At 44.9% G+C, this 15,975-nt stretch overlaps 1 protein-coding gene across 1 annotated transcript; it reads left to right on the top strand.

The window, feature by feature from the left end:
- The first annotated feature begins 7,495 nt into the window (after nucleotides 1-7,495).
- OSTM1 (osteoclastogenesis associated transmembrane protein 1) lies at nucleotides 7,496-15,452 on the top strand. The gene is made up of 6 exons (XM_027895429.1): nucleotides 7,496-7,840; nucleotides 10,678-10,792; nucleotides 12,273-12,370; nucleotides 13,365-13,529; nucleotides 14,345-14,510; nucleotides 14,817-15,452. Exons 1-6 carry the CDS (start codon nucleotides 7,496-7,498, stop codon nucleotides 14,870-14,872), a joined length of 945 nt encoding a protein of 314 aa, XP_027751230.1. The 3' UTR covers nucleotides 14,873-15,452.
- The last annotated feature ends 523 nt before the right edge of the window (nucleotides 15,453-15,975 follow it).

Here is a 15,975-nt window from a genome sequence, read left to right as displayed (position 1 = left end):
GTTCATGTTGAATAAGTAACTCCTCTCAAACACTTCAGTTAATACAATGTAGAAAGAGTAGGGAAATCAAATTTCATTCTTTTATAAACCCTCACAGCCTGACCTCTTCTCTGTCTCTGGAGCCTCTTCTTGAAAATTTGCTTGGGGTCCTTTGCCCCTGAAAGGAGGCAGTGCAACTGTCACCTTAAATGTGGATTAGAGCTAAATCCAGCCAGCCAGAGACTTCAGGGGCGTGGTGTGAGCAGGGTGGTCAGGTTGCCTGCACTGGCCCTGCAGGTACATTTGTACAGTTCCACCCAGCAGACAAAGATTAAGTATGCAGTATTAGATCAGTTTTAAAACTGGAAATGAGTTGCGGGTTTTTCATCTGTTGCTGTTAGTCAGTTAGTTTTGGGTTTTTTTTGAGAGGGGGTGGAACTAGCTTTTTTTTTTTTTTTTTTTTTTTTTAAATAAAAACACTCTAAATGGAAAAAATTAATTTAAAAAAGAAACTATTACAAGTAAAACACCCATAATTATAATCTCAGCACTGTGAGTTACATTCAACTACATGTGATGTTTACAACTGAAACAGTATTTGCTGTTTGGTTTTTTTAATATAAATTCCATGTGAACTCTTGGAAGGGGGTAAGTGACTTTCAGGCCACAGCAGCAGGCTGAGGCTGAAACACGACAATTAACACTGTGAGGTGTGAAGGCAACTGTTCACAAAATTTCATCCAGTCTTCAACTGCCTGTAGCCTTTTGGAAGCACCTGTTTGTTCCTGCTAGCCATCTGGTACTCAGCATTATGTTTATAACCTCTTGACCAGAGCACACTCCCTTTCTTGCACACATGCAACCTCGGTGAACTCAGTTGAGCAGATTTGCAAAGTCACAGATGAGAAAGTTTAGCCCTTTGTGGAAACCACAATGGACCAGTGCTGGTGACATATCCCAGTGAAGGAACAACGCTTGGCTCTTCCCAGGTTCCTCACAGCTAACAACAGTGTGGAGGCTACAGCTGATGGAGGCCTGGTGGGATAATAGACTTCTCCTCCAGAGCTGTCTCTGCCAACTCTTCACCAGTAGGCACTTTGCTGTTACAATAACCTAAAACTGTCCTGAATAATTATTTTTTTCTTTTTTCTTTTTTTTTAACTTTTCCCATAGTCAACATAGATTAGGATAAGCAATGCTTGAATTTCAATACCTTTACTGAAATAACCTCTCATGTTTATGCTACTTTCTCTTATGGCTCATGTTGCTGTGATCTTTTATCCAGAGAAGAAAGAAAAAAAATTTTTTTTAGGGAATTATATTAGTTAATAGATTATTAATTTTCTACTATTATGGATGAAAGGACGTACCTAGGTACAATGCAAAGAAGAGATGTAAAGCAAAGAACTCCCCAGGACAGACTTGGAGACACCTGTCAAAATATTCTTTTTTCCTTAGCTGATTAGTTCAGATGTTCACGTCGGCTCCTGCACCATTGCTTCAACCTTGGCCATGTATATGCAGGAGGAAAGGGCTCCTGCTTCTGGAGCTTGTCCTCCACTGGCTCATCCTGGGTGGGCTGTAACACAAGGAGTGAAATGTGATGGGTGCACAAGCGGATCCAACATCTGCTGAAGCCCAGCTATTCTCTTCTCTCATGAGCCATGTTTTAGGTCTGTGCTTTGGGAACTTGGTAAAATTCAGTGGAGATATATGACCAGCAAGAAACAATCTGTGCAAAAGGGAAGAACAATTTTGGTTTGCTTTCTACTGTAGAGGAGACTGGGATGATACCACACTGACTCCTGGGTTACTAAAAGCAGAATTTGGCTCACTGGGTATTTTTTGAACATGGTCAGTCATCCACACTATGAAAAGAATATACCTTTCATATTATTTGTGTCAATCAAGAAGTTATTTGTGGTAATTTCACTATTATGGTGCTTCTAATGTTTTTGCTATGTTTTAAACATTATCTTCAAATGTCTTTTTTCATTCCTGCATACTTTTTTCCCCTATACATTGGTTATTTCATAGGTATCATCCTATTTTACTGTCATGAAAAATATGCAGTCTAACAGCTCTTCTTTCATTTCATAACAAATAGCACAATTAAGACTTAATTAGACTTAATATGAGTAAGGAAATGGCAATGCCACCCAGAACCTTAAATGTGATATCATTCAATTGCTCAAGTGCAGCATCCTTGGGAAAAAAAAGCGCTGAACAAAAAATCCCATCAACTTATTTCTAACTATATCTTTACAGACTGGCGTGATTGTCTACCGTCAATTATTGTTTTTCTAGTCATGATTCTAAAAATATAATGTACTTCTTTTTTTCCTTTCCACAGCAAAAACCTCTGACAGGTGCGTGGAAATGATATTTCTCCATGCAATGCATTCATAGAGAGGATAATACGCAAACATTTAAGGTCTAGGCAAAGATCATACAGCATTATATACGATTTCGGAAGCTATGATGCTGTTATACTCTTATAGAAAATAAGAGTCTTCATACAAAGGTGTGGGGTGGTTTTCTCTATTCAAAAGTGTGCTGGTGTTAAATAGGAAGAGGGTTAGCTGATTTCTGTCCCAATGTTCTCTCTCTGTTTCTTTGAGAATGGGGAACTTATTGATGGCTTTCTGGCTCACCATCGCAGGTCACTTCAATGCCTTCTGATACCTTAGCCACAGGGTCAGGACAGTGTCCAGGACTCCTCTGCTAAGCTTGTCCCAGCTGAATGTGGCCTGAGAATTCACAAGAGGCTACAAAGAACATAGGCTTCAGAAGCAGGTGGATATGGCAAATGGGTCCTGGGCAGTCTCTAGAGGATGTTGGGTGGAGGTTCATGATTCTCCAAAACGAGAATGTGGTGATTTGGCTTAGGTGAGCGAATAGTCTGCTTCACAATTAGCCATATAATTGCCCAAAACAAACACACTGCAGATCCTGGTTGAGTTGGACAGCCAGGCACAGTAGATGTAGTCCTACCTCTTTGGAAAACTGTGATGCTGTTAGTCTTTCCTTGTTTCATTTGGCAATTCTGGGAATAAAATGATTTTTGCAGAACATTCTTGAAAGAGCATTCTGTATGCGTCACTGACACACACTTTCCATAAGTCTAACATTGCTGAAGTTTTAGTTGGTGCTAGCAGTTTCTTGTATTCACCCAGAGAAAGAGGTTCCTGAGTGTGTCTTCACATTCGGAATGGACTGCCAAGAAGGGTGGTGGAGTCACTGTCCCTGGACATGTTTAAGGAAAGACTGGATGTGGCACTTGGTCTAGTTGGCGTGGTGATGATGGGCCATAGGTTGGACTCGATGAACTCAGAGGTCTTTTCCAACTTAAATGATTCTGTGATTTCAAGTGTCTGGCCTTTCCTGATTCCCTAGCAGCCAACACAACATTATTGCGTGCTCAAAGTGGGATTTGGCATCTGATTTGAAAAACCACTGATAAATTTTGGGGTTTTCTGAATAAAGACTGAAATTATTGTAAATCAATTATTTTTTTTCTTTCCTGACCTTTGAGTTCTTTTGCTTATTCTTCATAGATCAGTGCAGGTGTGACTCCGTCTTCTTGCCCTGAGTGAGAACGCTTTCATATTCTTTGCTATGCACATAAAAGAATTAAATGGGACTCCAATGGGACAATGTTACCAGGCACAGTGACTCAGGCTGGTCAGAAACGATGCAGCTAGACAAGTGTTTGTCAACTGCTTTTGAACTAAGATTACACAACCTTTGAAAATAAGAGTTGGCTCAGACCATTATACAGTATTGCCAGGATGAGTTTGACTTCCAGCCAACCAAAAATGTCTCAACATGCTGGCAGTTTATTTCACATACTTACTTCCTCTCAAGTTCACTGTCACGGATGTGATGATGATGTGTGTGTGCCCCCTTTATTAATTACATATGTGGTACTGTTTTCTGGACCACCTTCTGATGCTCTGTGGAATCTGGAAAAAAGTCACTTTAATTGAGTTACCTGCAGTTAGGCTTTGACATCAGTCACAACCAGGCATGAGGGAGCCAACACTGGCCCTGTGAATTAATAGGTACATGAAGAACTGTAATGGAGATGGGGAAGAAAAGCTTTCCATTGGCAGGGAACAGTTGCTCGTGTAATACACAGATCCTTTGTTCATGTTCAGCTTTGTCATCTTTGCAATAAAATTGGTCAAGAGATTTCCTTTTCCACAGTGCCAGAAACAGCTCTCAATGGACAAACCTCACACCTTTCTGTTCTTGCCAGCCCCTATTTCAGATGAGGAGTAGTCTGTCTTCTGTGCTGCAGTTTCAACTTCAGAGGCAGAACTCTTTCTCCCCTTTCTTCCTGCCCTCTGATCTGCAGCTTCCCCCAATCTCCCTTTCTGAGGCAATACTACTCCCCAAGCACCTAGCCTCCCAGTCATGCCTGACTCCTTTCTGTCCTAGCTATCACCTAATTTTCCGTCACTACCTTGATATTTATGGTCTGATCCTCTTCTCCCAGTCCTTTGGTGAAAAGGCTTTATCCAAGCCATGATCCTTCAAAGATAAAAAGAAAACTTGAAAAAAGAGTTTGGTTCTCAGCTCACAGTGGCATAAAGCAGGAGAAAGAATACTGAAGCTAACAGAGAGACAATCAGAAGTGAGAACCAGGTTCACAGATTCAAACTGTTAGTTTTCCTTGGTTCACACTGCCGTCTCCACAGATCCAGCAAGATGGCATAGGAAATCAATACTCATTCACTATGTTCAATTTCTGCACTTTTAAGGTAAGACTTTTCCTCTTGCTGGAGGACATACTTTCCTGTAGTCAGGGCAGGTATTGCCAAACACACATGGATGTGTTTTCAAGAATAACTGGGACTATGTAACCTCACAAGGTTTCTGATATTCTTAGATATTTCTGAGATCTGCTGGCCAAGGCCAAATTCTGCTTGCTTTAGTTGTGAGCACAACTCCTTTGATGAGGCTGAGCAGAAATTGTCACCACTTCTGCCTCTTAACAAAATTCATCTATTATCAGAGAAGGGGTTCATGCCTTCTTTAAGTCCTGGTTCTGAACCACAGTTGAGAAGTTAGTGACTTACTCTTTTTGCTTTGTAATACCATGTTTATTACTGATAATAAGGAGAATTATTTAATGACCAGACATCTTACAGCTCTGCAGCAACGCATTTATTAATGCCAGAAATGTTTATACTCCAGTTATGCCTCGGAGATTTCATCTAAAAGTCTTGAGCTTGGTCATTTTTTTTGTTGTGTGTTTTGTTGTTGTTGTTGTTGTTTTGTTTGGTTGGTTTTTGCTTTGTTTTGTTTTGTTTTGTTTTAATTCTCCTCCCTCCTCTTTTTCTTTTTTTCTATTTTTTCTTTCTCCTTTTCCCCTTTCTTTTTTTTTTTTCCCGTCTCCCCACCCCCTGAGACCGGTTTCCACACAGAGGAAGAACGCGTTCTCTCTCAGAAGAATATTTAAGTTTCTCAAGACATGGGGAAACGCATCCTCCTTGACCCGCGAAGATGAAGGTGCAGCTTTACCCTCTCCAGCCGCTCTTCCCCTGTGCCCTTGCAGACCCACGCGACGGATACCTCCGGTGAGGATGGTAAACGAGCCGTCCGGGCCGTTTTTCCATCTCTTCCTCGGGATGCAGCTGCTGTCGGGGCTGTGTGGGACACGCCGAGGGCCCTTTTTAGCCCCCCGCCGCCCCTCGGTGGGCGATGCGCGGGAGTTCTGCTGCCCTCTCCCGGGGGGATGCGGGCAGCCCGACCGTGCCCGGGGTCCGCACTGCGGGGACACCCCGCTCCCCGTGGCAGGACGGCGGGGGGCTTTGGTCGCCGGCTGGGCCGAGGGCGGCTTAGGGGCGGCAACCGACCCCTGTTCCCGTCTCCTGGCTGCGGGTTCCGGCTTGGTGCAGGCAGCACCGCCGCCCCAGGCTTTCTTGGTGCTGAGGCTGCAGCCCTGCTAATGAGCTAAGGAAAGGTGACCATCTTCTGGCCCGGCGGCCACCGGGACACAGGCGTCCTGCTAAGCAGCTTCAGGCTTCCACACGTAGTAGCCTTGCTAGCCATAGTTCCCAGAACAGCAGTCCCCGAGCAGCAGGGACTGGCGTCGAACAAAGGCTCGGTGGGACCCGCTCGGAGACTGGGCAGAGGGGCTCTGAGAAGGTCCAGGACCCAACCCAGGGCTCTCGCCCTGATCATTTGCAAGTACAGGCAATGCGGTACTTTTTAAATCAACTCTCGCATTTCTCTGTGTCAAACTCATGATGTGGTTTTAATTTGTTTTCATTCATTGCTTTGGAAGCCTGTTCTTCAGAGCTGAGGCATTCAGCCCACTCAGAGAAGCCAGATGCTCTCTGTTGGGTGCTCTTCAACTGCCTGATGGCATCTTTATTGCCTTTACTGTTGTGTTTTCACAAATCTAGCCTGGATATTTACATGCTGTGACATTTGATACATGACTGGCATAAGCCAGCACTGGGTGGGCCGGGTGACATGGAGCTGCTGGAGCTGGGTACGACTGTGTCTGTGGGGAGTTTCAAACAATCCTGAACTCCCAGCAGCTACCACTGTTGTGGCACCGTCAGCCAGCACTGTCTCCTGTCACCGGTACCATGTGTGCAGTACTGAATCAGCTGCAATAAATGGATAGGGCCATTTCTACTTGGCTCTGTTGTTCCTGAAGGCACCGTGCTATGGAATTGCAGGGCTCTGCTTTGTCTCTCTGGTGCTACTGACCAGAGCACTATAAACCCCAGACTCAGTCAGAAGCCCATGGAAATGGCTGAAAAGAGTTTTAGTCGGATGGGACAGGTATGGGGTCAAGGTGCTGCTAGATAGTCTGGCACTTCAACCCCCAGTGAGGGGTTACCTACTGCTCTACTCACTTCTCCTGAGCCGAGCAGAAGAGTTTTCCTTTGATGGCTGCAGTTTTAGTCAGAATCAGCCACGGGGAAGTTTGGAGCTAGGTACCAGCAAAGGTGGTACCTGAACAAAGGTGTACAGCTCCAGACAAGATGTGGGAAATATGTTGCCTGAAGAAAGTTGCAGTTTATTTCTCCATCACCAACTCTTTCTCTATTTTGGGGATTTTTTTTTTTTTTATTTGTTGCTGTATTTCAGCATATTTTGAAGTCGCTTCCCATGCCGCAGATACCCTTCGATTCCCTTCTCGGTTGGAGAGAGCGCTAAATGGATGAAACGCACGGCACAGACACCGCGCTCCACGCGGAGCGGGACGCATCCGACGCAGGTGCATGCCGCGGGCACAGGTACAGTCCCTACGCGCTCCGGGCCCTGCGGACGCCCTAGAGCCGTGTCCCGGGAGGAGATCCCGGGTCGGGATGCTGCTCCGAGCCCCGGCGGCTCCCGCCCCGCCCCGGGCCGCGCCCCCGGGGGCCGGCCAGCCTCCACCCCGCCCCTTGGCCCCGCCCCCTTCACCGCCACAGCCAATGAGCGGCGGCGCCCCGCGGTGGGGGCGGGTCCTCTCCCGGCGCGGCACTTCCGGTTCCCCGGCGCGGCCGCCATGGCGCCGCCGCGGTGCCTCCCGGGGGTGCTGCTGCTCGCCCTGTCGCTCGCCCCGCTCGGCCCCACCGCCACCGCCGCCACCGCCGAGGAGGAGCCGCGCTGGGCCCCGGCGCTGCAGGCGGCGGAGGGGCTGGCGGAGGAGCTGTGGGGCGCGGGGCTGCCCGGCGACCTGCCCGAGCTGGAGCCCGAGTGTCGCAGGCTGCTGGCCGCCTTTGCGGAGGGCAGCGCGGCGCTGACGGACTGCCTGGGCCGGCGCGCCCGCCCGGTGCGGTTGTGCCAGGGCTGCCACCAGCACTACCGCCGCCTGCTTGCGCTGTACGGCGGCATCGCCCGCGCCCTCGGGGTGCGTCCGCCGGGAGTGGGGGGCGAGGCTGCCGGGGCGGGGCTGTGGGCCTGGGCCTTTCCCTTGGGGCTTTCAGCCGTGGGAGTTCTGCGCCGGAGCACGTCGGGTGGAGGTGGGAAGGCAGTCTGGGAGCCTCACCAGGTTGCGCAGGTCAGCTTGGCAGAGGCTGGGAGTGTGTGGGAATCGCTGCTGCCGGTGACGGCCGCCTCCCGCTTCGTGGGGCGGCGTGGTCCGTGTAGACAGCTCGTGGCGTGGCCAGAGGCAAGGAGCTCTACCTGCAGAAAAAAGCTGTGCGAGTGGAAAAACTTGAGTTGTTCTTGCTGAGGTAGCAGTGACTGGAGCGGTGCTCTGGCTTACATGTCGTATAGCACTAATGGGGAACACTGCCAGAGCTTAGTTGCCCGACACTCCTTGGAAAATGGATGGTCTCTGTAGCTGTGCCGAGTGATGCACGTCATCGGTGAGGAGCCATGGCATGGTTTTCTTGGCTCCGAAGGTGATGGGAGTGTGTGGCAGCAAACTAGAAATCTTGAGCGCTGGCTGGAGTCCATGCACTCTCCTGGTGGGAGAACCTTGACTGAAGCTGGGGGTCTTCAGACTTTGATCATACTTTGATTAGTTTTTTTTTTTTTTCTTTCATTTCTTAGTGTTGGATGTGGTTCATGGCTTGTTTTGTTTGCTCTTGCCCAGTTTATCCATTTGTAAAAGTTAGCTCCTGGGATGATGCTAGGATGACATTAGTGGGTCAGAGGACCTTTGATCTGTGATGAAGTGAGTGCCCTGTTAAGAGAGCACATTTATAGCAGTGTGTACCCTGGACTGTGCTTCCAGTCTTGGGATTTCTGAATCCCAAAGTTTAGAATTGCCACTGACAGGAAAAATCTGTTGCTTTTTAAACCCAGGGAAACTTCAGGTGATGCAGAGTCCAGCTGCAAAGCCTTTCACAGCTTAGTTACCTGCTGTTGGAAAAGTGTTGCTTTTGGGTGGTGTTGAGTTGTTTGCCCGGTTCCCCTCACCACCCCAGTGCTTGTATTGGAAAAGTGCATGGATGTTCACTTGGTAATTGCCCTTTCCAGGGCAAACATGTAGCCACTGGTCTCTTGTTTTAGTTTGCAAGCATGTAGTCTGTTTTATCTGTTTCTCTTATGGAAGCTGTTTGTACCAGTGACTGGATAGTGTGAAAGGGTGAATTTAGTATGCAATTCTCTTGGGTACTTTTAGCATGATATTTTGGCTAGGAACAGGCTGCCAAACGTATTCCAGTACTTTGAATATGTCTGTACACACTGTAGCTGCTGTGCTTGAGCACTGGCAGCCTGGGAGGACTGGTCCACTCTGTGGTCTGGAAGACACATCTGTGTGAGAGAACGTTTGTCTTTCCTTCTGTGTGTGGATTAACTAACCAAGTAAATAAAGGAGGTGACCTCTTGCAACCTCAGTCCACTATTGCAAGTAGTCAGGTATCTGGTGTTTTTATCTTAACAATAGTTAGAGTGCAATGTGACAAGGGCAGCCAACTTGAGCTTTGGACATCTCTGAAATGTAAAATCCTCCTCACTAGGCTAATTAAAGAATCAATTAGGCAAACATGCTTAAGGAATTATTTTGGTCTACTTGATTCCGTTTTGATAAAGTGTTTTTTCCTATTCATGAGCCCAGGTGGTGAGGAAATTTCACAGTTAGAGGCCTTTGTGAAGGAACCAGAATTTCCCAGATAAGCAACATTCTTGCATATCTGTAACTTAGTAGAAATGAATGTCGGTGAGCCCAGGAGTTACCAGATATGGCAATATTTGACTTCTGCAGTTGAGCCTCCAAAGGAAAGTTCTTGTTTAACCCACCCCTCACCCCATTTTAACAAAGAGAGGCAAAAAGTGGATCTCTTGTAAAGCTCTGTAAGGAACAAGTTTCTCATTAAAGAGATTATTTTTTTCTATGTCCCACGTCACTTATCAAAGAGGCTTTTGGCAGCTTTGGCAATTTTGAGAAGTGCTTAAGTCAATTTAGCAGCCAGAAACCAGGAGCCAGAGCACGGCAGTCAGCTGACTGGAGGTCATGGTTCCGTATCTGAATTCTGATCAGGAGACTTCCTGTTTATTCTGTAGCTGCTTTTATAGTTGATCTCCACTTTTTTATGGGCTTGGTCCAGAGAATAAGTTGCTGTATGAGTTGTGCCAGAGCCTGTTGTGAGGTGTTGGGGTGGCTTGCCAAGAGAGATGAGCTTGGTGCCTGTGTGTGGGGAGGATGAGAGCCCATCCTGGGCAGAGACCTGCGGCAGTGAGTGCAGGCGCTGCTTCACAGAGGACTGTTCCTGGTGTTGCTGCACTGGGGGGAAGTTTGCTGTTGGTACAGTGGTTTTGGAGGCTGTTTTTCTGCTGTTCGGGTTTGGTTTTTTTGAGGCCACTCCATTGCTTCAGCTCCTTCAACTGTTTCTTCTGTCTAACGAGAACAACCCTGTCCTTTCCTCTGGCTGCACATGCCTTGAACTGGCTCCTGGGGTAGCGGCCCAGGAGTGGATGAATATGAGCCACCTGGCAGAGAAGGCCCTGTCTCTGTGCTTGTTTTTTTCTTTTTCTTTTGTCGTGTATTTTTGACTGACTTGTGTGCATTTCCTAGTAGGTCTTCAGAGACCATGTGCAGTAAGCTGTGTCACTCATAGTATGAGTTGGAGGATCAAAAGATTTTTGTTCTGTCTGTTCTGCCCTGCCTTTTCTGGAAATATTGATGCGATGTGTCGTGTGACTGTTTAGCTGTGCTTGTGCAAAACGTGTTTCAAATTTTTCCCTTCATATTTTTAACACTTTTTCGCTTCTTTTGTTTCTTCCTTTTGTTTCCAGAATTCTTCTGAGAGCCACAATTGTGCCAAAAGCATCTTGACCTCAGACAGGCTGCAGATAGTTGTGACCCTTTCGGAGTTCTTTAACGAAACCTGGGAGGCAGCCAACTGTGCAAGTACGTGACTCATTCTGTAGCTTTTGTGCTGCTGTTATGACTTAGCCCCAGAATTTGAACAGGTCAGAACTCTACTTATTTGTTTGAATACAGTCAGTAGATAACATGCAAATCCTATCCTATAGCCACTCCAAGAGTGTTTTCTTCTGTAAGGGCCAAAATTTGAGGGCAGTAATCTGTTGGAAAATTGAATTGTTATATAAATATTTCTTTCAGATTAATCTTTCAAAAAGTAGTCTTGCTAGTTTTCCTTGTGATTTACTTTGCTGGAGAATATTTTTTAGCTCATTGTTGTTTCTCCTCTTTTTCTGTCTTTCAGTTTTTAAAAAAAAACTTGTGTAAGAATCTTTTCCTTGTTTGTTAGTAAAGTTATTAACTCTGGGATCCTTACATGTTGAACAGTACCTGCCTCCACAGCCATGCTTTTGATTTCATTTTATGGGTGGAGGGTGTCTGAGTGTATACTTGCATCTCATGGCCTGATGCTGATGCTGCTGTGCCATCCTAGCAGCTAAACTGGCTGTTTGCCATTCTCCTGGTGTGCTAGGTGGGACCCTGCACGGACAGGTGCGCTAGGAAAGAGTGGGAATGGCACTATGGAGTTGAGTGGTAAAGATGCTGGATTTGCTGAAGAATCTTTTGAGAGCCCAGAAGAGTTTGTTTTCATTTGTGAGTCTGGGCTGTGTGAGGGCTGGAAAGGCAGAACAGGAGCAGCTCTGTGGACTGTTCTGTCCTGCCATGCTCAGCCTGTGACCTGTGTGCTGCCTGCCCGGTGCCCAGCTGAATGCTTGCCCTCACTGCTGATAACATTTGGTTCTTTCAGGAGCATTTTCTAGGATGTTGGCTTGCTCTCACAATGCTGTTGCTGAACACCTAAATTCCCAAATACTCTTGTTTTCAGAGGTTTGGCTGGTTAGAGCACCTAAAGCAGGGTAGGATGGATGGAAGCAGTAACATGGGTTGAGCCTATGACTAGGAGGAAAGCCCCAGAGCTCCCCTCAAAGCTGGTGAAAAGCTCAGCTCTTTTCTTAAAGAATAATAATCTACACTGTGATTTCTACTATTGTGTTTGTGGTCTAGCTGTTTCCTGGGTGCTCTCCGTTTCATCTCCACTGCTGGTGCACAAAATGGCTGCTACTGTTGCTGGGCAAAGCCAGATTTGTAGGCTGGAAAATAAAAGTAATGTCTTGTTTTATCTCAAAGTCCAAAGATAATTCAGTCCCCCTCTTCAGAAAGCTCTTGATGATAGTCTTCATCGTTCACTTAATCAAGGCCAATTAATTCTGAAAAGTGTTCTCGATGAAGAGTTAGGTCAGCAGGTCTGAGACATCAGTGGCAGGCAGATGAGGAACCGCAGTGTTGACTAGACCTGTCTTTTATAGTCGAGAGCTCTTTCTACAGGACTGGAGTGTCTGGGGCTTGCCAGCTGTGGAAATGTTAGGAATTAGAATATCCTGATGTTTTTCTTTCTCTTTGACAGATTGTTTAAAGAATAACAGTGAGGGATTATCGAATTCTACTGAAGAATTCCTGGATTTATTCAATAAATCTCTGACATGTTTTGAACATAACCTTCAGGTATTTGTGCTGTGTATTTAAGAGAAGCTCTAAATCCTCTAATTGCTACCAAAATCTTATTGATGTTGAATAAACCGCAGATACAGACCAGACAAATAAATTGCTGCTGAGTCTGTGAATTGTAGGCAGATAAAGGAGTGTTCTGTAAAATGCAGTTTACAGATTGAGAGCCTAAAATTAATTCTAATTGATACTCACCTTGACTTCATTTCGTATGTAATTGCAATGCTACATCACATCAGAATATCTGAACTCACTGTAGTTGATAATTATACAGTAAGAAATGTCATGTCTGCATTCTGTAAGTCTCTTTTTCTTTCATTTTTTTAGAATTGTTGTGTTTTGGCATAGAAATTCAGTCTTTGAATATCCTTTTGATAATATGGACTAGTTCAGAAAGGCCAGATACCTTAAATTGTTGTAACATTTCTTTTGACTCTTAAAATTGCGGGTAGTTAAAGTTTGGCCATATAGCAAAGGCAATATAGCTTCCTTAGTGAAATAAATATGGTAATTATCCTAAGAGAAAATGCCCTATTATAGCCTAAGAAATGGTGCATATTCCATTTCAATCAGAAACTAGCCAAGTTATGGGATCATTCAGTAGTAGAAATGGAAAGTGATGGGTATGGGGCAATCTCTGAGGGAACTGCTTCTTTATCATTAATGCTTTCTAGGAAATGTGCCTTTATGGGCTGTGTTCATTTTATAGGCCTTGTTCGGCATATTGATCACTTCAAGTGTGTAAACTAGAACTTAACCCTGTGGTCAGTGGGTAGCTGATACAGCCATTACTGTGTTGAAATATCTTCAGAGACTGTGGTTTTGTTTTTGAGTGCATTCAGGAGGTGCTGAAGGCCACAGATGAAAAGGGTTACTTAGTATGGCACCGTCTGTCCCTGTCAATAAAGCTCAGCAGTAGCAACCTAACAAATCAAACCAATTTTTTTGTAGTGCCTTAAACCAACATTCACACAGAGTTTTATAACCCTAGGTACAAACCGTTTATCTGTCACCAAATAACTACACAGAAGTGTGTAAGAACTGCAATGAAACCTACACAAGGTTGAATGACCTGTATAACAACTTGCAGAGGATGAACAGGCAAGGTGGAGAGTCTGGGCACTCAGCACACTTGTGTATTGATGTGGAAGATGCAGTAAGTGTTTATTAAGACTCAACACGGAGGCGTGGGGGTCTTTATTAATCTCAGCCATTTGTGCTCGTCTGGCCAGGGATTCCCTTTTCCCTTTGGGTGTGGGGCAGCAGTGACTTTGGCAGGCCGATGTCCCACGGTGGGAATTTAGCTTGGTGGGGCTGCCTTGCTGGGTCCTGTCCTCAGTCAGGGCTGCAGGAGCGTGACTGAAGCTCCTGATCTCTTGAGCGCGTTCCAGTTTGAACTGAATAGCCGCACTTTCATTTCTTGTTACTGTGAAAGGGATGGATTTAAAAAAAAAAACCCAAAAACAAAACTCCTAATCTTCTAGCTTTTAATATGAAGCTTTACTGCTATTGTTCAAGCTGGTGTATTAATTGATTCCTTATTGCAGCAGCTGTTTCTAGAGGTCCTCAGCACTGATGACATATGTTTGGAAAAAGCTTCTGTATATTGTGGGGGTTTAAGTGACTGGGCTAAAGGAGTGCTTGTCAAAAGTATGGAATTAGTCCTGTCCCCACAGGCTGTCAGTGAGCTCTTTGCCACATGCCTGTTTCCCAGTGTCTGCGTGTATCTGAGTATAGTTGTGTTTTTGAAGCTGGTAAAAGTTTTGATATGAAATCTTGGCCTTGTCTAAATTGTCTGTTTCTAGATTTCCAGGGATTTTCTTGCTTTTGGGGGGAGTTCTGTTAAAGTGCTGTTTTCTGAGGTGATATTTGAACACTTGAATGCCTCGAGGTCTGAGTGTTTGCCGTGCCATGCTGCACAGAAAAAATGCATGTGCTTGTTTTCATGGTTTGCTTATGTTTTCCTTTTAGATGAACATCACTCGGAAGCTTTGGAGCAGGACTTTCAACTGTTCTCTTCCCTGCAGTGACACAGTCCCAGTGATTGCAGTTTCGTCCTTTATTCTCTTCCTACCTATTGTTTTTTATCTCAGTAGCTTCCTCCACTCAAAGCAGAAGAAACGGATACTCATTTTGCGTAAGTGGTGGTGTTGGCATTTCACTGTAAGAGCTGGGTGGTGCCAGGGATTCGCTTGGCTCGTGTGGGAGAGGGGCCCAGCCAGATCTGCCTGCAGCTGTGCTGACGGCGCTAATAGCAACTATTAGTCTGCTGCTGTCCCCTGAAGAAGGGTAGTAAAGAGCTTCAGCCGCATCTTTTCATTAAAGTTTCTGGACGTGAACAGAAAGCTGTTTGCGAGTCTGTGTCGGATAAATAGAGGGAGTGGAGAGACTGGTTTTGTGGAATTCTTAGTGTTTAATTTTCATATAATTTTTCCCTTTCTAGCCAAGCGCATCCAGTCAAATGCCAGTCTTGTGAACATCCAAGAAAAATACAGCTGAGCTGCAAAACAAAACCTGAGAACTGCTGCTGGTATACAGTGGGTACAATTGTGTTGGAATGAGGCCGGCACAAAAGAGGAGTTAATTATGGTTTAGTGTAATGATACAGAGCAACACAAGTTAAACAAAATGCTGTCTGACTTCTAAGCGAGGATATTAACAAACATGACAAGGCAGGGCTGTGTGACACTGTATGGACTCTGGTTTTGAAAAATCTGTGGGTTGGTTTTTTTTTTTTTTTTCAGTCTCGGGCTGAAGCGGGTGTTTTTCTGTTTCTAAGCTTTTGTAGTTCACATCAATAGACTAGCTACACTTTCCTTGCGTGGTGTTTTCCTATATTCATCATATTTGTTTCACAAAAACCTGAGATTTTGAATCCTTTTGAGGTGATTTTTGAAAGACAGACAAAACTTGAAATAATGTTTGATGTTCCTGCTTAAAACATTATTTCTAATTTCACATAATATTCAGAATTAGGATGGACAGAAAACCTTTAAAAAAGAAAAAGTTCCCATCTTTCCTGTACCACTGTAAGGTCATGCTTTAAAAGCATGGGATCTGTTAAAAAAAAAAAACAACACACAAAACCAAAACAAAACCAAAAAGGCATGAAAAATGAAGAGAAAGTGGTAATATATAGTGTCCAAAACAGCAACAAAAGCAGCACAACTGCTAGTGCTGGACTTGAATAGTAATCATTGATGGCTACAGTATTCAGTTATCTCTGGAACAGGTGGCATATTTAGTCTTTTGCACACTTTAACCACTATAATAATTGCTTTTCAAATGCTATATTTTCAGAGGTTTATTTTATGTGTCTGCTTGGATAACGATGTTTCACTGTCTTTATTGTGCCGTTTTCTTTCCTTTTTAATTATAAAATGTTCTGGGTTTTTTTTAATGTTTTTGTAGAGGAGAAGTGAGGTAGAGTCAAGTCACTGGAGATGCTGGACTTCCTGTTCTAGAACTTGCTATGGCTTAATGCAGAGGTGTTTACAGGAACTTTGTAGGGGAGAAGTCGCCTTTTCTAGATAATATTTGTTTTAGCAGTAAGTGAACCAGAGGGTTCTCTAACTTAAAAAGTGTTCTGAAGGACAATGAAT

Source organism: Empidonax traillii, unplaced genomic scaffold (genome assembly GCF_003031625.1).
Source record: "Empidonax traillii isolate 1590-97213 ecotype Southwest subspecies unplaced genomic scaffold, ASM303162v1 scaffold16:size2589160, whole genome shotgun sequence".
NCBI lineage: Eukaryota > Metazoa > Chordata > Aves > Passeriformes > Tyrannidae > Empidonax > Empidonax traillii.
The sequence above is the reverse complement of the archived record's forward strand: the minus strand, read 5'-3'. Positions and strand labels throughout refer to the sequence as shown.

Coding starts and splice junctions, on each gene's coding strand:
- OSTM1 (XM_027895429.1), top strand. CDS start 7,496: ATGGCGCCGCCGCGGTGCCTCCCGGGGGTGCTGCTGCTCGCCCTGTCG. Junction 7,841..10,677: donor GCATCGCCCGCGCCCTCGGG/GTGCGTCCGCCG, acceptor TTTTGTTTCCAG/AATTCTTCTGAGAGCCACAA. Junction 14,511..14,816: donor GAAACGGATACTCATTTTGC/GTAAGTGGTGGT, acceptor TTCCCTTTCTAG/CCAAGCGCATCCAGTCAAAT.